Here is a 21,678-nt window from a genome sequence, read left to right as displayed (position 1 = left end):
CTGCAAGGAGATCCAACCAGTCCATCCTAAAAGAGATCAGTCCTGAGTGTTCATTGGAAGGACTGATGTTGAAACTACAATACTTTGGCCACCTGATGTAAAGAGCTGACTCATTTGAAAAGACCCTGATGCTGTGAGGGATTGGGGGCAGGAGGAGAAGGGGACGACAGAGGATGAGATGGTCGGATGGCATCACCGACTCAATGGACATGGCTTTGGGTGGACTCCGGGAGTTGGTGATGGACGGGGAGGCCTGGCATGCTGGGGTTCATGGGGTCGCAAAGAGTCAGACACGACTGAGTGACTGAACTGCATGTCTTTGAATTAAAAGGAAAACATAATGTATTCAATGCTTTTTAATGAACTCTTGAATAACACAAGGTCTTAATTAAATTTACACATCCTTTCCTTTATGGTCTTTGCTCTTTATGCCGAAGAACCCCTTCACTATCATGAGACAAAGATATCCAACGCTGTCTTCTGAAAGTTTTATAGTTCTTCATCTCACTATAAGGGAAACAAGGAGGTGGTGGGTGTCTAAAAAATACACACACACCAAGTTTTGTTTGCTTTATATTTGCTTCATAATTTTTGTAGGTTTGTGTTTTTCCTGGAGTTTGTACTGCTTTTCAGTTCTTTTATTGAAATATAGTTGACCAACACTATTGTGTGAGTTTCAGGTGTACAACATAGGGACTTCCCTGTAGCTCAAAGGATAAAGAACCTGCCTGCAACGCAGGAGACCAGGGTTTGATCCCTGGGTTGGGAAGTTCCTCTGGTGAAGGGAATGGTAATCTACTCCAGTATTCTTGCCTGGAGAATCCCATGGACAGAGAAGCCTGGTGGGCTCCAATTGGGGTTACAAAGAGTCAGGCACGACTGAGGGACTAACACACCCTCACAGTGATATGACATTTGTATACATCATGAAATGGCCACTATAGGAAGTCTAGTAACCGCCTGTTCCCGGTCATTACAAGATTATTGACATACTCCTTACGTTGTACACAATCCTTTTTAGTTTCAGGTGAAGTTTTCTCTCAAAATCGTTTTCCTTCCAAATATTTAAGGTATCGCTGCATCGTCTTCCAGCTTCTTTCACCTGGTTGCTGAACCATCTGATTCTCATTGCCAGATGCATATGTATGTAGGTATTTATCTTTCTATCCACCTAGCTACCTCTATGTGTATCTACCTGTCTATCTAACCATAATCCATCATCCATCTATCTACCTCCCTCCCTCCCTTCCTCTGTGCGTGGTATGCTTGGTCCCTTCAGTCGCTTTGCTACCCCATGGACTGTATAGCCCGCCACCCCGCCAGGCTCCTGTGTCCAATGGATTCTCCCGGCAAGAATATTGGAGTGGGCTGCCATGCCCTCCGCCAGCGGATCTTCCCGACCCAGAGATCGAACCTGTGTCTCCCTCATTGCAGGCAGAATCTTGACCACTAGCGCCTCCTGGAAAGCCCCTCTCCCTCTCTATCTATATGTAATTCCACTCCTTTCTTCTAGGCGGCGTTGCAGAGAAGGACAGAGCCGAGCGCGCCCCACCGGAGCAGGAGCGACTTCTCCAGTAGGGGGCGTAGGCCGTAGGGGGCCAGGTCTCCGAGAGCCGTACGCAACGTCAGGGGCGGGAACGCCCCTCGCCCCGCCCCTGCCGTCGGCGGCGCCCTGTAATTGGAGAAAGGAGCCGTCACTTGGCAGGGCCGTTGGGGTAGGAGGAAGAGGGCCCCGGCCGAAGGTGACGCTGTGGCTGCGGAGGTGTGGGGAGCGGAGCAGGCCGTACGCGAGGTCGCGCTGCGGCAGCATCTCGGGCGCTCTTCCCTCAGCGGCCCCTCGGACGCTCTCCCTCAGCCCTCTGCGGTGAATGGCGGCGGGATGGAACGCGAGGGGAGCGGCGGCAGCGGGGCGTCGGCCGGGCTCCTGCAGCAGATCCTCAGCCTGAAGCTGGTGCCGCGGGTGGGCAACGGGACGCTGTGCCCCAACTCCACATCGCTCTGCTCCTTCCCAGGTACCGGCGGCCCCGCGGGGGTCGGCTCTCCGTCGGCCGAGAGCTGGGGACGGCAGCCCTTCCGCCTCCCCTCGCCGCTTCGCCGCGGGCCCCTCGGGCGGGCCACCCGGATCCCGCGGTGGGCCCCGTCGGTGAGGGGAACTCGGCCCCCGCCCGAAGTCGTCCTGCTCTCTGGAGTTCCCAAACGCCCCTGCTTCAGGAGGGAACTCGGCAGCGCCCTGGTCCGCCCGCCCCTCCTCGTCTGGGGCACGGGAGGCGGTCCTCGCCTCCTTTTGGCGGGCGGGGGCACTGGACAACCCCAGCCGCTTTCGTCCGCCCCGGCCTCTGGGCTTTCGTGCCTCGGACGGTGCGTCGTCCCGGCCGGTCTGAGGGCCATCGGTCAGAACTCAGGCACCCGCTGTGCGTAGGGTAGGTAGCCCAGCCTCTGCACCGGGAGGCTGTCTGCCGATCGCTGCTACCCACGTCCAGATCCACCCCCTCCGCCAGTCTCTCTTTCTAGGAATCCCTTTCTGGAGACCTGTGGCCTCGTCTCCCACTCCTGTTCGAGAACGTCGACACGGCGCCTTTCTGATTCTTATGCCACTTATCTCGGCTGGGCTTGAGAGCAGAGGTTTTCAAACTTAGAAATCGAGATAGAAAGCTATCGGGCTTGGAAAACTGAGAGGAGGAGAAAATACCTGCAAAGACTGAAAATAAAGCCTTGGAGGGGAGAGTAGTGTTATGTGTTGGCCCTTTTAAAGGCAAGAAGACTGAGATCAGGGGTGTTTGAAGGGTGAGGTTGGGCCCTCCAGCAAAGCTGACAGATACTTTCACTCAGTAAACAATGCAAGAACCGGCCTGAGACCTGCAAAGGAAGGAAGGTTGGATTACTGACTACAGTTAAAACTGGTAAACGAGGCACCTGTGATTTCTCATCCGCTGGGCAGCGACCGCCAGGCGCCATTCAGCGGACACCAGGGACTTGCAGTGTATTACTTTTCTAGTATTTTCCCCAACAGGTCTGTGAAGTAGTTAATAAGATAAAAAACACGTTGAAACAGATGCAGGTGTTAGCTTGAAATCATGCCTATAATGATAATCTGGCAAAAGGTATCAAAAGATACTAAGATCACATTTGACAATGACAACAGAAATATATTGGCATTCTGGAGACCATGTCCAAAAAATGAAATGTTCATGCAGTCTGAAGGCTCTACTGGACCGGATTGGTCTATTACTTTTCTCGCAGCTCTTTATTTGGAAAAAGTTTAAACCTACTGAAAAATTGAAATGATAGTGTAACAGATACCTATATACCCTTTACTTAGGTTCATTATTAATATTTCGATTCTTTTGCTTCCTGTCTAAATACATATATGCATGTGCATAATATGTTTAGTTTGTGCAGAAAAGAGGAAGGGGGTTACACAAATAATGGCACTTGACAGCTAACGCTTTATAGCATGTATCATTTAAAATGAGGACATTTTCTGCCACAGCCTAGAAAAACATATTGCACTGGAATGTGTTAACACATTTAACATCGGTAGAATATTATCTAATATATAGGCCTTATTGAAACATACTCAGTTGTTTGAATAATGCCATTTATATCTTTCTTTAAAAATTCCAGGATCTAATCAAGGGTTACACATTGCATATAGTTGTCTTTTCAGTCTTCTTGAATCCAGAATAGTTCCTCCATCTTTGTTTCAGTTTCTTGAGACTGACATTTTTGAAAACCAGGCTAACTGTCCCTAGACTGTCCCATAGTCTGAGTTATCTGATTATTTCTTCGTGGTTAGATTCAGATTAAACATTTTTGCTCAGGACGCTACCTGCATAGGTGATGCACACTTCCCAGAGCACCACGTTAGGGGACACTTCATGTCCGCTTGTCCCTTTATTGATAACACTAAGTTTAATCATTTGGTGAAAATGGTGTTTATCAGATCTCTCCACCATAAGGTTACCATAATCAATAAGTCATATGTGAGGTGATATTTTGAAACTGAACATTTTGTTCAGTTTCTCTGGCTTTTAGTTGCCTCCTCTTTTAAAAAAAAAATTGAGGTAAGTGGATTTGGGAGGATAGTTCTACTATGTTATAGTAAAGAATCAGTAGCTAAGCATATTGTTTTCCTGTCAGGAGTTGTTCTGAAATATTAAACTGCAGTCTGTACTTGAGTTTATTGGTACTTCAGTGGATATATAACTTGGGGGTAGTGATCACCATGGATCATTCATTCAGGATGTATTTAGTGATCAAGTGCAGGCTCTGGGCTGGAGTTATGCTGGAGTTATAAACATGCATGAGATACAGCCCATGGACACAAGCTGATTGGAATGTGATGAGTAAACACACGGGGTAAACATATAGCCTCCCTGTTGTGTCTCTTCTTCAGCTGGAATGATGGATTCAATAGGTACATGAAATGTAATCCTTCCTGAGGCACCAAAACCTGCTGACAGTGAATCTCATTCATTGTCCTGATTCTGGAATTGTTTCTATTTTGGCCCCACAGAAAAGGTTACTTGCTTTTTATGCCAACTCAATATGGCAAAGTCATTGCTCTGAAATACTCTGTGGTTTATCACTGTCCGGAAGCTTTGAATTGATTTCTTTAAACCTGCATTTGCAATTTAGACCTATGGCACCCCACTCCAGTACTTTTGCCTGGAAAATCCCATGGATGGAGGAGCCTGATAGGCTGCAGTCCATGGGGTCGCTAAGAGTCCAATACGACTGAGCGACTTCACTTTCACCTTTCACTTTCATGCATTGGAGAAGGAAATGGCAACCCACTCCAGTGTTCTTGCCTGGAGAATCCCAGGGACGGGAGAGCCTGGTGGGCTGCTGTCTCTGGGGTCGCACAGAGTCGGACACGACTGAAGTGATTTAGTAGTAGTAGTAGTAGTAGTTTTCTGCCTAACCCTTCTTATTCCAAGTAGTTCAGATTTCTTTGGTGGTCATTTTTAACAAATCTGAATGCTGAGAAAGGCAAATTATTCTCCCCTCTTGTATCAGGAATAAAATTCACTTTCTAAAGGGATGAATCTCATTATATTAATACTTTCAATATCAAAGTATATCTTCCCCCCTCTCTCTTTTGTTTTTGGCCACGCCGCATGGCTTGTGGGAATTTAGTTCTCAGACTCGGGGATCGAACCTGGACCCTCAGTAGTGAGAGCATAGAGTCCTAGCTGCTGGAGCCCCAGGGGTTCCCCAGAGTGTGCCTTCTGATAAACTAAAACCCACTAATGTTTTAGTTGTGCCATTGCTGGGATCAAGAATACATCACACTTGGATCAGTCATTTACTCATTCGGTCTGCAAATTTACTCGGTGTCTATTGTGTGTCTCTTGTTTTCTAGGCACCAAGAAAAGGTGTGTTAGTGAACAAAACAAAAGAACTTTCATTCTAAAGGGGAAAGAGGAAACAAAATTTAAAAGTACGGAAAGGAGGGGCTTCCCTGGCAGTCCAGCACTTCCAGTGCAGGGGGCTCAGGTTCAGTCCCTGGTCAGGGAACTGAGATCATACATACCTTGCAATATGGCAAAATAAATAAAAATATGAAATGGAACAGACAGTGTGAGTGTAAGATTGGGTAGGGGGATAGTAAGTGGCAGGTCTTATGTGTCGAGCGGAATGCTTGTTTTACATAAGGTCACGAGGAAGCCCTCTAAGATGATGCCATTGGAGGTGAAATCTGAAAGGGAATGAGCAGCCGCCACGCAGCTGTCCGGAGACGGGCATTCTGGGCCAGGGGCAGCAGGTGCAGAGGCCCTGGGACGGGAGCTCACTGCAGTGACGTGAAGGAGGCCAGTGCGGTGGGAGGGGCGGCGTGGGCACGGGGGCAGGGGGTGAGGTCAGATCCCCCAAAGCCGTGTTCGAGGGGTTTTGAGCAGAGGAAAGATGATCTGATTCACTTTTTTTTTCATGTATACAATTTAATGATTTTTTTGCCAAGTTTGCAATCACCACAAAAAACAACTTGAGAATACTGTCATCACTCCAACAAGAAACCTTGTCCCCATTACCACTGACTTTCTGGTTTTGTGTGGAGAATAGATGAAAGGCCAGATCAGGGCAGATAAGAGCTAGCCGGGGCTAGGGCCAAGAGACCGTTAAGGTTGAGGCAGGCCAGAAGGGCCCATTCAGGAACCAGGGATAAGTGGGCAGTTAGGCAGTGGCCTCGGGAGAGAGGTGGCAGGCTATGGTTGATAGTCCTGGTGGGCCAGTCCTCCTTGTTAGGAGAGGAAGAATACCTCGAAAAAACTCAGTTTCCCTTTACTCTCGCACTGCCACTGTGCTCACAGCACTTCTGGTGCCAGATATCATTTCTCTATGCACTGAGCAGTTTTGGACACCAGTTGGTGTCCTGCAACTCGGTTCAGTTCTGACATTGTCTGCTTGGAGCTGGCTTCAGTCCCACAGGTGAAAGGCCCAGTTGCACAAGACTGCCCCAACCCCTACTTCAGATGCCAGTCAAAGGCTAGGTTTTCGCATGTGCTCTGACCAGCTAAGGTTTCCATGTCATCCTTCTTGTTCAAGTGAAAATGCTAGAGCAGCTTACAGAACTCAGGAAAACAGTTTACTTACCAGGTGACTGGTATGTTCCCAAAGATGTAAAGGATGGAAATGAACACCACATGAAGAGATAAGCAGGGTGAAGGCTGGAAGGGTCCCTGAGCACAGGAGCTTCTGTTCCTGTGCAGCTGGGGTGGGTCACCCTCCCAGCACATAGGTGTCTTCACCAGCCCAGAAACTCTCTGCCCTCCGTACTGTTGAAATATCTATGGAGGCTTCATCACTTAGGCATGACCGATTAATAACTTGCTTCTAGCCCCCTCCTCTCTCCTGAGAATGGAGAGTAGGGCTGAAGGTTCCAAGCTTACAATCATGGCCTAGCCTTTCTGGTGACCAGCGCCCATCAAGGAGCCCACCAAGAGTTGCCTTATGAGAACAAAAGACACTCCTGGAAATTCCAAGGAATTTAGGAGCTCTTCCTCAGGAACCAGGGTCATAGATTAAGTCTTAGAAAAAAAGATTTTCCTAGCACCATTATCTTAAACGGTTTTAGGCATCAGGAGTAGAAACCAGATATATTTGTATTAGTATTTCACAAGGAAACAGATGGATCCCCTGGCAGGTAGGTGGGGGTGGGTAAGAGAGGGGTCTCACAGTGGGCAGTGTGGACAGATGCAGGCCAGTGGGCACTTAGCATCTAGGCAGGCCAGCGCGGAGTTAGTTGCAGGACTGGGGTGGTGAACCCTGGCTACAGAGGCACAGTTGTTTGACCTGGAACGTAAGGCAGAGCAGGGCAAGCTGAAAGGACAGCTGGGCGCCAAGCCTAACTCTGCCCACTTGTTCTGTGCTCCTGTTTCTGCTTATTGGGGCCAGTTTGGTCTTGACCCCTTGCTCGGAAGACAGGGGACTCGACTGTGGCAGCTAGAGGGCCAGGGAGCACAGAATTCCCCCCAAGAGGTCCGCCATGTGACCTTCTGTTTAACTCAAACTGAAGAATATGCTTAAAGATACAGACACCCTCTGGGCAGGGATCTTTGTCTTTTTAAAATTTCTGTTCTTGTTCATTGACGTGCCTGACATATGGAATGGGCTCTGTAAGTATTTACTGAATGAATGAACTCTCAGTACTGGTATTAGCTTGCTGTGGCTACTGAAACAACTCACCACAAATTTAGTGGCTTAAAACAACACAGATTTATTAGTCTTGGAGGTCAGAAGTCCAAATGAGTCAGCAGAGCCATCTTCCTTCTGGAGGCTCTAAGGAGAATTTGTTTTCGTGTCTTCAGCTGCTAGAGGTCACCACGTCCTTTGGCTTCTGGCACCTTCCTCCATCTTTAAAGCCAGCAGCACAGCATCTTCAGATCTCTTTGACTGTGACTCTCTTCCAGGGACCCTTGATTACAGTAGGCCCACCTATAAAATCCAAGATACTATCCCCCCTGCATTGCAAGATGTCTAATCTCATCACACCTGCACATCCCCTTTTGTTAGGTCGAATTTTCATAGGCTTTGGGTTGAGGATGTGGGCATCTTTGGGGCCTCTTCTGCCACCAGTGCTTAGTCTGGTTTCCCTTATAACATTTATTTCAGGTTAATAACCTGACTTATTCTTCACCTTGGGGAAATGATGTGACTTTAGCTGCCAAAGTAAACAAAGTTGAAGATAATGCACTTTATGTGAAACAGTGAATAAGGAAATACTGTAAAATAGATAGACAAAGATGTTTGACAGTGTATAGAGCCAGGGAAATGAAAAGTACTATGTGATCAATAAATAGCTGTTAAATAGATGGCAGATTAAGGTGCAGTATTAACGGGATATCACTTAGCTTTTTAAAAGTGTTTTATTGATTGAGGTTTGCCTTAGCTATTAGTGTTCTGTACTACTTTATCCTCTGAAAGCGTTTTATAAATTGTACTGTTCATCTAATATGATAAAGCCTTTCTTTCCTACTTAGAGTGACTTAAGTGACGCTATATAAAGTATGGAGGCAGTGGGAGAGCAAATGGATGTGACTTAGGGCTGTATGTAGGAAGGTGCACACTGCTTCTCCCCCTCAGAGACTCAGGGAGGAGCCGACTTGCTGCACCAGATCCTGTTTGCACACAGGTCTTTCAGCTTTTAGAAAAGTTGAGGTGTGAGTTGCTAGCCCAGCAAGCCTCCTTGCTCCAGGGAAGTGGGAACAGGGGAGTGTTGGTGTCTGCCAGGGCTGCTGGAACAAAGCACCATGGACCGAGTGACTTAACCAACACAGGTGGAGATTGGAAGTGCAAGATGAGGGTGCCGGTACGGTCAGGCTGAGGGCCCTCTTGGGCCATCTTCTTGATATGTCCTCACTCGATGGGGAGAGAAAGAGGAGAGGCACAGAGAGAGAGAAATCTGTCTTCCTCTTGTAAGTCCACGGTCCTGTCGGATTAGGGCTTCCGCACGTGGATTCATCCCATGGCAGTTGGGTAGCACACCCAAGTGTCCAGACACACTTTTATTGAAGTTACCAACTTCCTGTGTCTCTGGCAGATTAAGGCTTCACCCCAGTTCACCGCCCGCATGGTTCACCGCAGCCAGTGAGGAGCCGCACTCTAGCAGGCCCTTGAGTTGCTGTGCTGAGCAGTGCTTGTCTCTAAAACCTGGGGGGCTCCAGCGGAAGCCGCGTGATGGCAAGGCTGTCAGCTGGGCAGCAGAGTCCCTGAGCTCCTGGAGGCAGGTTTGTGTCCTGTTTGTCCACCCCCGGGCACTGCCATTCCCACGTCCTCACAGAGCTCTGTGCACACCGGGGGTGTAACAGCAGCCAGAGTCTCTTAGGTGGCTTGGGGAGGAGCTGCTGAGGACTCGGGGATTAAAGATGGGGTTGCTGCTTAGCAGGGAGCTGCCTGGCGCTGTTTCCTGGGTTGGGGACGAGCTGGCAGTGGATGGTGTCCAAGGAGGCCCCAGTGGGAGATGCCAGTGTGCAGCAGGGCCCGGGCTGGAGGGGCGGATGGGGAGGGTGGCACCTCTCGGGGAGTGGTGTGCGCACTAGCCTCTGGAGCTGCCAGAGGAGAGAGGTCAGGCATTTGCGCATGGCGCCCTGTCAGTGGTGCTCACACTTGTCCTTGTGAAAGGGAAATCACATAAGTGAATTTCCAAATCTGGGTGAACTTTTTCTTCAGTGTTTGGGAATAGGGGTAGCTTGTCAGGAGTCGGCCAACCTTTTCTGTAAAGGGCCAGATTATAAATATTTTAGGCTTTGCAGGTCCTATGGTCTCTGTCACTGTTTCAGCCCTGCTCTGGGAGCTTGAAAGCAGCCATAGACAAGACTTAATGAACAGGCATGTCTGTGTCCTGCTAAGACTTTCCGCACAAAAACAGGGGGTGGCCATAGTTTAGTGATCCCTCCAAAACCATCAGTGTTTGGATATTTGACTGATGAACCGCCACTGCAACAGAATTGTTTTAAAATTGAAATAACGTAAATAACTTAAATAATTTAAAATTGAGTATAATGACCGCGCCTTTGTCATGACTGCCCTGGGGAAGCTGGTGACGTCCAACCTTTCTTTGCTCTCCCTTGCAGAGATGTGGTATGGTGTGTTCCTGTGGGCACTGGTGTCTTCTCTCTTCTTTCACGTCCCTGCCGGATTACTGGCCCTCTTCACCCTCAGACATCACAAATATGGTAGGTTCATGTCTGTAAGCATCCTGTTGATGGGCATCGTGGGACCAATTACTGCTGGAATCTTGACAAGTATGTTAGACGTTTAAAATACAGTCAAAACATTTCATATGAATAGTCAGTTAACTTTAGGAGCCGTTTTAGAAACGTGTCTGAGTGGGATAAAGAAGTAAGCGCGCTCTTTGTGCGTGGGCCCTGTGTTTTATATACTGTTCTCTTCTCGCCTCAGTCCCCTCTTACTTGGATAACATCTTTGACTTCCTGAGTCAGATTCTGTCTCGTGGCTTTAGGGAAGCCACGTTAAGCTTTGTGAGATACATCTTGTGATCTTGACCACTACCAAGAGAATATTTGGCTTTTTGGAAGCTACTGCTCTCCTTTCTCCTCAGCTGTCACTTCACTGATTTGTGGCATTGCAGTCTCCTTGACCAATTACTTCCCTTCATCCAGGTGTAGATATTTTAAGGATGGAGGGAATTTTGTTTAGAAAAGTGCCTGTTTTTTTTTTATTTATTTTTTTTAATTCTTAGGACTTTCTGAATAAGAGTTTGAGCAACATTCATAATTATACATTATTTTTATCTGTGTGGTATCTTTTGGGTGGGGGTGCAGCTTTTGTTCATGTCATAGGGCTGAGAATATTTTTAAGCTCATAACAAAATAAAAATAGCATGTATATTTTATATAAATTAAAAATTATAAGAAAGCAAAAACAAAGATTCTCCATTACTGTATTCCTACGTGGTAACCAGTTTGCATTTCATTATATGCTTTCAGACTTTTTTCTCGGTTTATGTAATTTTTTTTTTTTTCACTGTGATTTTAAATTTTGAATTTCAAGCAGAAATTCCCCTGTCTCTTTGACTTTAGGGGTTTTTTGGGGACAAGGTGGCCTAGTTTCTCTGTGTTCTGTAGATGGTGAAACCTTTGTGTAAGGCGGTGGGGAGGCTAATTTTCTCCTGTCTGCATTAAGGAGTTTCCATAACTGGCCTTAAACAATATTTTTAACTGTGTCACCTACTGCTATGTTTAGAGAGCCTCTGCTCTAGTTTTCTAACTGGATTATTAGCCCCCAGGACCTGTTTTAGATTTCTCATTGGTACAATAGCAATGCTGTGTGATGACTAAATGAAATAATGTGTGTATATAAAACAGAGACTATCTAACACGTAGTAATTGTATCCTTCTTTGACTCTAGTGCATACAATCTATTCCCTTCCCATTTTGCTGCTCCTTCTGGTTTGCTTTTAACTATCTTCCCTTCATCATCCAAATCCCACTTTGGGGCCCAGTTCAAGTTCTTTAAGCTTCTTCTGATCCAACCCACTTTTTTTGGAGATAAATTACAAAGAGGCCCAAAGGAGCACATGCCTCTCAGAGGGTAGTATTAATAGCACAGTGTGCATGTACTGCCAGTAGCACTGCTCTTTATTCTCCTTCAAATGTGTTAATATACCATCATATCACAATGGGCAAGGTGTTGACACTTGATCGAAACAGTATATATCGTCCTGCATTATTCAAAATCTGTTTCGTGCTTGTGCTTTCTGTCTTGTGTCCCCACCTGTATTCTCTGACCAAGGAGAATTCTGTTTGGAGCATTTTGGGCTGGGGTCAGGAGAAGATTATCTGGGAACTTTGGATCTGTTCTTTTCAAATGAATGAATTCTTGACTTTTCTTAGTATAATGCTGAGTCCCTGTGAGCAATTCAGGGTACCTGAGTAGAAACAGATACCTGTTTGTTCTGTTTATTCAATATGTAGGAAGTTATAGTGACCAACAGAATGACATGGGAAATAGAAAGGAATCCCGGAGTATCCCTCACCTCAAGCCCTTTGAATGAATAGCAACTTGCTGGGCTTAGAGTCCCACTCGCTTCCTTTCTTCCTCCCCGCCCCCCCGCCTTTTTTTTTAAGCTGTGCCACACAGCTTGTGGTATCTTAGTTCCCAAACCAGGGATTGAACCCCGGGCCACAGCAGTGGACCATCTAGGCATTCAGGGCATTTCCTCCATCCATTTCTTGAAGGGAACTCTGAGTATAGTACAAGAGGGAGTGGGGTTTCCCTGTGACTGCTCCTGAAATATTCCTTGCTCAGCCTCACGCAGAGGATTTTCTATCATTTATTGCCAGGAATTTGTTAGGTATCTGTTACGTGCCTGGGGAATAATATGTTTTAAGTTTGTAATCGGGTTATGTGAATATTGCAGTCTTTGTGATTTTGGTTATGACTTCCAGGTGATTTTATTCAATATATCTAGGAGACTTAGTTTGAAAGAGTCCCTTTTCTAAAAACATTTGTTGGTGACTTGCAAACCATATAAGGAATACTTAAAACCAAGAGTAGTTAGCAAAAAGAATAGGGAAAACAGAAACATTTCTATAATGTTTAAATTTTAATGTAAAAAATTTAAATCAGTCTTAGAGTTTTGTTTTTTAATTTATTTTATGTTTTTTCTACTTAGAGTTTTAAGTGCTATATTTTTCTGATTATATTAACCCCCCTCTAATTTTTTAACACACTTGAATTTTTGAACAGGTGCAGCAATTGCTGGAGTGTATCGAGCAGCAGGAAAGGAAATGATTCCGTTTGAAGCCCTTACCTTGGGCACTGGACAGACGTTTTGTGTCGTAGTGGTCTCCTTTTTACGGATTTTAGCTACTCTATAGCACATGCCCTTGTGCTATGATGGTGAATCGGTTTTATAGAATCCTCAAAAATAATACATTATGGGATGTAGCGTTTTCTTAGTTCTTCAAACGGTATGAAGAACAACACTTCGGTCCTTTCTTCAGTTTGAAGTTCCAGGAATTAAAGATCTTTTTGGACTCATTGTTCTCAACCAAAAAAAAAAAAATCAAGTTTCTTTTCTTTCTGTTTTTACATATGCAAATCAGGCAGTTTTACAGGTGCGTCTTTACCCAAGCCCAGTCAGCAGTGCTTCTGGGTTGGCATCCTTCACACTGAAATTTACAACGTCCTGTGAGAAAAACGCAGCCTTGCGTGTTTCAGAGAAACTGTAGAACATATTGGTTTACTTCTGAGCACAGTAAACTGTACTGATATCTTATTTGATCAAATCTTGATTAAAATTTGGCAAACCCTTGCCACATCTTCATGACAGTAAGTGCCAAGTAGGTTTTGGTCGAGCATAACGTTGAGAACAAATTTGGAGAAATAAAACACACACAAAACCTATAACTCAAGTAGTGGCTTCAGTTCCACTATTTAAATAAATAAAAGCTAACTCCTGAATGCTGTGACATTTTATGAATAACTATTTTGACCTCTGATTATTTTATATATTTTAAGATGTGTGAATTTCCTGTTTTGTACATTTTCTCAAAATAAGCTAGGTAATTGAGAATTTTTCCACAGAACTCCTGTATCACCTTTTCCTATCACTTTATAGTCTATTGATTTTATTTAGTTTAATTGGAAACACACCCTATTAAATAGTTTGAATGGAAAATTCTCAGCCATATTGATCAGGATACTCACTGGACATTGAGACATACACACAGAAAGATACTTTAAACATTCTGTTACCTTTTTTTTAGTGACTTTGGTTTGCTCATGGCTCTTAAAAAATTGTAAAAGTGCAGCTTTAACTGGAATTAGGGGTTATTGATTTCCTAGTCTTAATGTGGTTACCTAGTGGTGGGTCTTCAACCCATTTTACAGTGGTGGGTATGACTCCCAGAAAGTGCCTGAAGTTTAATTTTCAAATATACCTTCCACTGTGCCCTTTATATTTCCTTTCAAGAGAATCTATATCCTTAAAGAAAATTAAATATCAGAGTTTTTTTTTTAAACCCAATTTTAGCTCTTTTAATTTTGCTTCGAATGCCTAGCTTTCTTTTTCATCTAAAGGCCTAAAAACTGTGACCTTCAAAAGAAAAAGGATTGCAAAAATTAAATATCTGACTTTATCCTTAACCGCATAAACTGGTTTGTATGAAATACAGTTGTTGTTATCTGTTTTCAAAATAGTTTCTGGTCATTAAATATGACATTTTAAAAGGAAAGTTTTCATTATGAGTGTGAAGCTACCTGCCCATAAGGTCATGTGCAGTGCTGTTTGATTTAAGCAATATGCACTCTGGCTTCTGCTTAAAAATAGCCAGGAGATGGTCACAGAGAAAAATTAAAAAGGATCCCAAAAAGTAAGTGGACATTTTCTTTTAATTAATAGGCCATTAGACTACTTATCAAAATTACAGTAATAGATATACTCTAACGAGGTGAAAAATTGTAGGAGTTGTACACAGGCAAATATCCTTACAAATTCCCCAACAAGATTATTCTCCAATGCTCAAATCTTTCTTTCAAACAAATTTTTATGTCTTTAGCTCAAGACTCCATTTTTCAATTCAATAGTTGGATTTTGAAACGTAGCCCTTCAGCTTAAGAAGTTTTCCTTCATCTCTATTGAAAGATGTCTCAGCATTCTCACTGAAAACATTCCTTTGGATAGAGTTTCACAAATTGAGTATGGGTTGGGGTCAGTGGGCTTCTCTCCCCCAAAACTAATTTTTCAACATATTGATCCATGGCTTAAATGTTTGGTTGCTTCACTTCTAGAGCCAAAACACAAGAACTAATGCATTTTGAAAGCTGTCTTTGTTTACATCTGTTTCTTGTTTGATTATCCACTGTTTTTAAGAACTTCAAATATAAAATGGATCTTCAGATTATTGAATGTTTCATCCATCCCAGTATGTGAACATTCTGTGAATAAATGAATATAGACTTTATATAACTTGAGCTTTGTGGCTTGAAATGTTTTCAGGAAGAAACTATTTGAATTATAAGGAATGTTTATTGCCCTTAAGGGTTTCTTTTTCTTTTTAATTTCTCACCTTCAAATGCACAATTATTTGGGGGTGGTTGCTCAGATGAAAAAGTACTGGCATTTGTGTTGAACATTTTATTTTTTCACATAAAGCTTCTGAGACGTTTTGCCAACTCCTGACTTGCCTGGAGACACATGAAACCACCCCTGCCCCAGCTATGCATCCACTTTTCTTTTAGTGGGAAGGAGAAACCCCCAACCATGAAAAGCTGATTTCTGGATTCTTTGAGATAAAGGTTTTAGGAGAAAAACATTTCATGTAAACTTAAATCCAATACAAATGAGTAATGAATATTCCAAGACAAAGGTGTCTCATTGTACTATTTACTAATCCAGAACATTACCTAGGAAATGTCTCAACTAGGGAGATAAAGTTCATGCAAGTAGTTATCTTTAAGCTCTTAGGTTTCCTAAGTCTTTAAATTGTATGTTAGCTTTTGATTCCAAAAGCTGCTCTGGTTTGAATGAAGTTCTTAATACAACTGCAGTGCACACCAACCTTCCCTAGGAGATCATCTCCTGAAGTTGAGGTCCTGGTGCTGTCCACACGCAGAAGGTTCTGTGTACATGTGTTTCTGTTCTGTGCATTGTTACCTGCTTGTGGTAAAGTCAGCTTAACTTTTTGTATTAGATTATTTCACTAAATGCTGCAGTCAAACTGATCAAATCTTTGTACCACAGAAAGTTATTTAAATTTTATTTTTCTACTGAAATTTCTAATTCTGGTATAAATGTTTATCAATAAAGATTACTTTCAACTCTGTGCACTTGAACTGATTTTTCTTTTTCAGTGGCCAATGAATTTAAGCTTTTGTAATGAAGATTTCTACCTTAAGTATGGGTTTTTTTTTTTTAGGCTTAGTACTTAACATATCTATTTAAGTATTTCCTTTATGTTCAACTTGTTTATGGTAAAATTCCTGTCCAAAGATCTGATTAAACACTACTTACATGTGAACTTGAGCCTTATTAACTTCACTTTCTGTGCTATATGTTACCATCAAAAGTTTTTGTACAATTTCACACTGTGATGGCTAAAAGCTGATAACCCTTTGTGATAAAAATGTATCATTTCAATAGTCCACAAGAAGAGGGTCTCCAAGGTTGGTTCAGTATTCTGTGACATCATAAAACGTTTTCTGCCCTGCCATTTTCAGCAAATTGGATTGTCCCATTTGGGTAGCTTACCCCATGGTCACAAGGTAACTACTGACTTCCAGGCATTGCAGATGGACATACAGTGTAGCAGGAGACTAGCCATCCATTCTCTATTTTTTTTTTTTTTTTTTAATTTAGGTACAACATACAGTAAAGTACACAAGTCTTAAATGTGTAGCTTAATGAATATTTATGTATTTATACACTTAGGTGAAGTGGTAGTACTTTGGTCAAGATATAGAATGTTTCTAACACCCCAGAGGGATGCAGAGCTCTGCAAGAAACCTCCAATAGCTTATGAATCCCAACAGAGGATCTCTTCTGTTATCAAAAAGATGATTACCCACGATTGGACAGTGGGAAGAGACTATGGGGAGAGGCTAAAGATGCTGAATTTGGCGGGAGGGGAAGGACCCCATAAATTATTGCCAAGACAACGTTGCAAAGAAGAAGCCAATTCTGACTCTAGGTTGGAAACTGCTTCTTTGACTTACTTTTCGTTGCTTTTGTCATTCAGTTCAGTCACTCAGTTGTGTCCGACTCTGTGACCCCATGGACTGCAGCACACCAGGCTTCCCTGTCCAGCATCAACTCCTGGGGCTTACTCAAACTCATGTCCATTGAGTCGGTGATGCCATCCAACCATCTCATCCTCTGTCGTCCCCTTCTCCTCCCGCCTTCAATCTTTCCCAGCATCAGGGTCTTTTCCAGTGAGTCAGTTCTTCACATCAGGTGGCCAAAGTATTGGAGTTTCAGCATCAGTCCTTCCAATGAGTATTCAAGGCTGATTTCCTTTAGGATGGACTGGTTGGATCTCCTTGCAGTCCAAGGGACTCTCTCAAGAGTCTTCTCCAACATTTTTTTATAGCTTTCTTTTCTTTCTTTTGTTATACATAATAGCCGCCTCAGAGGACCCTACCCCTCTGCCTGACTATAAGCTCAAGTGCTTTGTTCCACTAGTGGAGAGATAACCTGACCCTGCCCCCCTGTGAATAGAGGAGATCAACACACCCCTTCCAAAGGCTGGCCATTCTCTCGGAGGTGTTTGCAAGACTGAAGACCCTTTCACTTTAGTTCCCCACTGCCTCTCCTTTATTCTGCCTTTTGACTTTAGTACCTCATTGCTTATATCTCTCTGACTCAACAGAAAAATTTTGCATTCAGACCCCCACGGGATGGTTGCTCTGAGGCGCTAGTCTGCTATCTTAGTCAGTCAGCTTTCCAAATGAAATCATTTTCCTTGCCTCCACACTTCCTCTCTCGGGTTCACTGGCCTGTCCTGCGGTGAGCAGAGGGAGCTTGGACTCGGTAACAACATGGTAAGAGTGAACCAGGAAACTTGTAGGTGGTTGGGGTTTGTATTTTGGCCAATATTTGTCCAAAGGGATTGCTCAGTTTCAGCCTATTTATTCTTGGTGGGATTATGTGCTGAAATCTTTAAATTTTTAAGTGGTATATTGGGTGTTCCCCACACTAACAAACATTGAACACCAGAAAAGGTGTTCAACAATTCAACTCAATTCTGACAGTACCCAGAAGTACCCCCCATCCTCAACCACCAACTCCAGACATCAGTTGCAAGTCCAGGTTCTTCCGTGCTTCTAACTGGCTATAAGTTGGGTTCAATTAATTTGAGAGCGACTCACAGAACTCAGACATTTTACTTACTAGGCCACTGGTTTATCATAAGGATTTAAGTCAGGATCAGCCAGATGGAAGAGATGTACAGGGCAAGGCATGGGGTATGTGTGTGGTGCTTTTGTGCCCCTTCAAAGGGACCAAGTTCTCCCTGAATTTCCACAAGTTGAACTGGGTAGTTCTCAACCCTGTCCTTTGCAGCTCTATGGAAACCTCATTACATATGCATGATTCATTAAATCACTGGCCATTGAGGATAATGTGTATTTTTTTAAAAGCATAATAGCGCAGCTGGTGACATTTAAATTCATGGAAAATGCTTTTCAAATCCAAAAATGTATGTTTTTAAGCTTGATGAGGGCCGCTAACCAATTTTAGACCTCTTTACTAAACAATTTGACAAGTAGAAGACAGTTCCATCATTACCCTTAAAGTGGTCAGAAACTTTGTGAATCTGAACAAATGCTTGTAAGCTCTAAAGAGGAGAGCGGGAGAAGCGGGGTGCTGGGGGAGAGTCTACTGAAGAATGCCAGGGTAGCATTTTCCCCAGACTGAGACTCCAAGGACGGGTCAAAAGGCAACATCCCAGTTTGTCACAAAATGACAACTGTTATATATGGTTGTACTTTCATATGGATTAACTTCAAGGAAGGATTCCTTGTGGATGATGTTTGAATTCTAGAAAACAGCCATTCCTTGTAATTACAGCTATAATGTTACCACGCACACTCAATTAGCAGAAATACAGGATTGGGTTCTTGTGGGTCTCTGGTCATACCATTTTTGTCAACTGATCAGTACATAGCTTTGTTTTATGTATGTTTCTGTTCAAAGACACTGCATTTAATATATCTTTCTTACAAATAATGATACATACTATTAATAATGAAACACTTCAATGACAGCATTATTGTGTCATGTACAACACTGAGACTGTACTATTTTAACTTCCCTTCAGTCATACACACACAAAAACACAAACTACACATACTGTACTCATACAGTAGACACATACTATATAGTGCACATTAATGCAAATAAAGATGAAATATTTAACATTTTGTAAAAATGTTGCCTAACATCTTCTGGTTGATGGAGCTGCAGGCTGGACAACAGCACAGTTCGAGTGTGGTCAAGTCTCCCCACCTTGGCTTACTCCACAGAAACAAGGGAGAGGCTGGTGGCACTCATTCTGCAGATGAGGAAGAGGGTGGCAGGTTGGCATCTGTCAGTTCAACCTCAGAGGTTTGGCTCTCATCACTTGTTGATGGAGTGGGTAATGTTTTCTTCCAAAATGACTCCAGAAATTACATCGGCCCTGTCTGCTTAGCTTTTTGCCTTAAGTGTCAGCATAGGGGGCAAATGCACAGGAAGTTAAGCGCTTAAATTTGAGGCTTCGATCAAGCATAGGGTCACACTCTTCCATGTCACTGAAAATTTTTTCCAGTGCGGAGTTCCATTCTGTTATTTTGACTGCTGTAAGAAGGACAATTTCTGGACTCTTTGGCTGACTTTCATCACCATTTTCATCATCATGTCTTGCTTTGCCATCTCATCCAAGTCTTCGTTGGTGGGTTCTATTGCTTTCTCTGCCAAAATTTCCTCCACATCTTCTTCCTCATGTCACCAAAGCCTTCTCCACCTATTTGCATGTGGTACACATTATGTTTCTGACACTGTTGTTTATACTTTCTGCAGCACCTTCAAAGCCTTCGAAATTTTCCAGCCAGTCTGGTCAAACATTTTTCCAACAGTAATTGATCGTCACCTGCTTGATGTTGCCGACATAATCAATCACCTCACGTACAGTGACTGATTTCCAATAGTCCATCATGGTATTTTCCTTCTTGGCTTTGAAAGCCTCCAAAGTCTTATTATAAAGCTCACTTGTATACTGTGACTTGAAGGCTTTCACTATGCCCTGATCCAGGGGCTGGATGAGAGGTAGTATTTGGGGGAATGAAAAGAGCTTCCACGTTGGGGTGGGCATTTTTGAGTTTTTCACAGCAATGCACTGGGGCATCCAAAATTAACAAAATCAAGGCAAGGTTTCTACCCTGGGGATAGTGTTGAACTTCTAATATGATTCAGCTGTGGAACCAATCAGCCGCTTTCCACCCTTTTTGGTCCCACCTCCAATGCACCGAATATGGTTCACGTTTTTCCAGTTAAGTGCTTGTGAACTTGAAGGTCTGTACACTGGTAAGGGTTTGCACTTAGAGGCACCCTTGGCATTGGTGCACGTAAGTAGGGTTGCATAGTCCTGGAATGATTTAAAGCCTGGGGCATTGGAGGTCATTCACATTACATAGGTTCTTTTGCCAACATTCTTGTAAAATAAGCCAGTTTCACCAGCGTTGAAAAACGGCTCTTCCACATACCCCTTTTCCTGTATAACATTTAGCAAGCATCGTTTGAATTCTTCTGCAGTCTTCTGATCTGCAGAACTTGCCTCAGCTGCAAGCTTAACATTATTGACACCATATGGCCTTTTGAAACGTGCAACCCAGCCAGCGCTACAGAGAAGGGCTTCTTCACATTTTTCTGACCCTGGGTGACATGAGGGTAAACTTTTGACTTTCAGCCTCAACAATGCTGTCTGCCAGACTTTTTTCATCGGTTTTATTGGTTGAATCCACAAATTGAGCCGCTTTTCCATCTTTTCCATAGCTGCCTCGCACACTATGAATGTCACTTTAGCACTTTATAGAGCAGCATCAGATACAGATTGGTGACTTTCCTTTTCCTTGATGCACTGGATAGTTTATTCTTTAACACTGAACTCACAGCCACAAAACATACCTGAATGAAGCTTTATCTAACCCAAATATTTTCTCCATAAGGCACATCACAACCTTCTTGCTCTTACAAACATTAGGAAGCACCCCAGCAATACGCTTGTTACCGAGTGCAAGCTTGCTCTGCTCGCTGCACGATAGGTCAATGAGTCAGAGAGACGAAGTGTTGAGGCAAGGCCGGCAGACGGAGAATATGGCAGGCTAGTGCATCAAAACAACCATCTTACTGGGATCTGGATGCCAGGTTCTTTTATCGATCAGAGAGAAAAGAAGCTAAGAGGAACTAAAGTCACAAGGCAGAATAGAGGGAGATGCAGTGGGGAAGTAAAGTGAAAGGGTCTTCAGTCTTGCAAAACATCTCCAAGGGAATGTCCAGCCTTCAGAAGGGGTGTGCTAATCTCTTCTATTCACAGGTGGGCGGGGACAAACACCTCTCCTAGAGCCGAACAAAGGCACTTTAGTTTACAGTCAAGCAGAGAAGCAGGGTCCTCCAGGCAAGCTATTGAGTATGATTAAAATAATAAAAGCAAGTCAAAGAAACAGTTTCCAACATGGAGTCAGAATTGGCTTCCTCCCTGCAACACACCCAGGGGTCATTTTAAACAGGGAAATCACCGACAGAAAGCACAAAGATGAAAAAAAAAAAAAAAAAAAAGGAAACGCGGCACTAAACAGACTGGGAAGACGATACTTATTTACACTAAGAGGGCTGAAGCAAGATAGCAAATTGTCTGCCTGCAACCTCAGTACAACCCACCACTGGTTAACTCAAAATTTTCACTCTCTGAGCATGTCGGTGGAAATAACCCCAGAAAGCACCGTGAATATTGATTTGGGGGGGGAGGTGACTATTTTAACAACTAAGCGAATTCAATAATATTAACCAGTGACTAACGAAGGGCAGATGTGTTCCCATGGGCAAAACAAATTTTCCTTAAGCAGACACACTAAATCAAAGCCGCTGAGCTCTGAAGACTACAAGTCCCAGCATGCACCGCTTCAGGACGACGCCCACATTCCGCCGACCGCCATAAGAGCGTCAGGGCCGCCGCTTTG

The 21,678-nt window shown here is 43.7% G+C and overlaps 1 protein-coding gene across 2 annotated transcripts; it reads left to right on the top strand.

Annotated features, from left to right (window-relative positions):
* The first annotated feature begins 1,693 nt into the window (after nucleotides 1–1,693).
* TMEM170A (transmembrane protein 170A) lies at nucleotides 1,694–15,791 on the top strand. 2 transcript variants are annotated; one of them, XM_010850757.1, is made up of 3 exons: nucleotides 1,694–2,012; nucleotides 10,074–10,175; nucleotides 12,712–15,791. In XM_010850757.1, the coding sequence occupies exons 1-3, from the start codon at nucleotides 1,880–1,882 to the stop codon at nucleotides 12,840–12,842; spliced, it is 366 nt and encodes a 121-aa protein (XP_010849059.1). In that variant the 5' UTR covers nucleotides 1,694–1,879; the 3' UTR covers nucleotides 12,843–15,791. The 2 variants fall into 2 exon arrangements, with proteins under 2 accessions (XP_010849059.1, XP_010849058.1); XM_010850756.1 differs by having other exon boundaries at nucleotides 1,715–2,012; nucleotides 10,074–10,244.
* Nucleotides 15,792–21,678: the final 5,887 nt, after the last annotated feature.

Source organism: Bison bison, unplaced genomic scaffold, assembly GCF_000754665.1.
Source record: "Bison bison bison isolate TAMUID 2011002044 unplaced genomic scaffold, Bison_UMD1.0 scf7180017864295, whole genome shotgun sequence".
In the NCBI taxonomy this organism is placed as follows: Eukaryota; Metazoa; Chordata; class Mammalia; order Artiodactyla; family Bovidae; genus Bison; species Bison bison.
The sequence above is the reverse complement of the archived record's forward strand: the minus strand, read 5'-3'. Positions and strand labels throughout refer to the sequence as shown.

Excerpts from the sequence above, each read along its gene's own strand:
- TMEM170A (XM_010850756.1), top strand. The coding sequence starts at position 1,880 with ATGGAACGCGAGGGGAGCGGCGGCAGCGGGGCGTCGGCCGGGCTCCTG. Across the intron at positions 2,013-10,073 it reads ATCGCTCTGCTCCTTCCCAG|AGATGTGGTATGGTGTGTTC; the intron begins GTACCGGCGGCC and ends TCTCCCTTGCAG. Across the intron at positions 10,245-12,711 it reads TACTGCTGGAATCTTGACAA|GTGCAGCAATTGCTGGAGTG; the intron begins GTATGTTAGACG and ends ATTTTTGAACAG.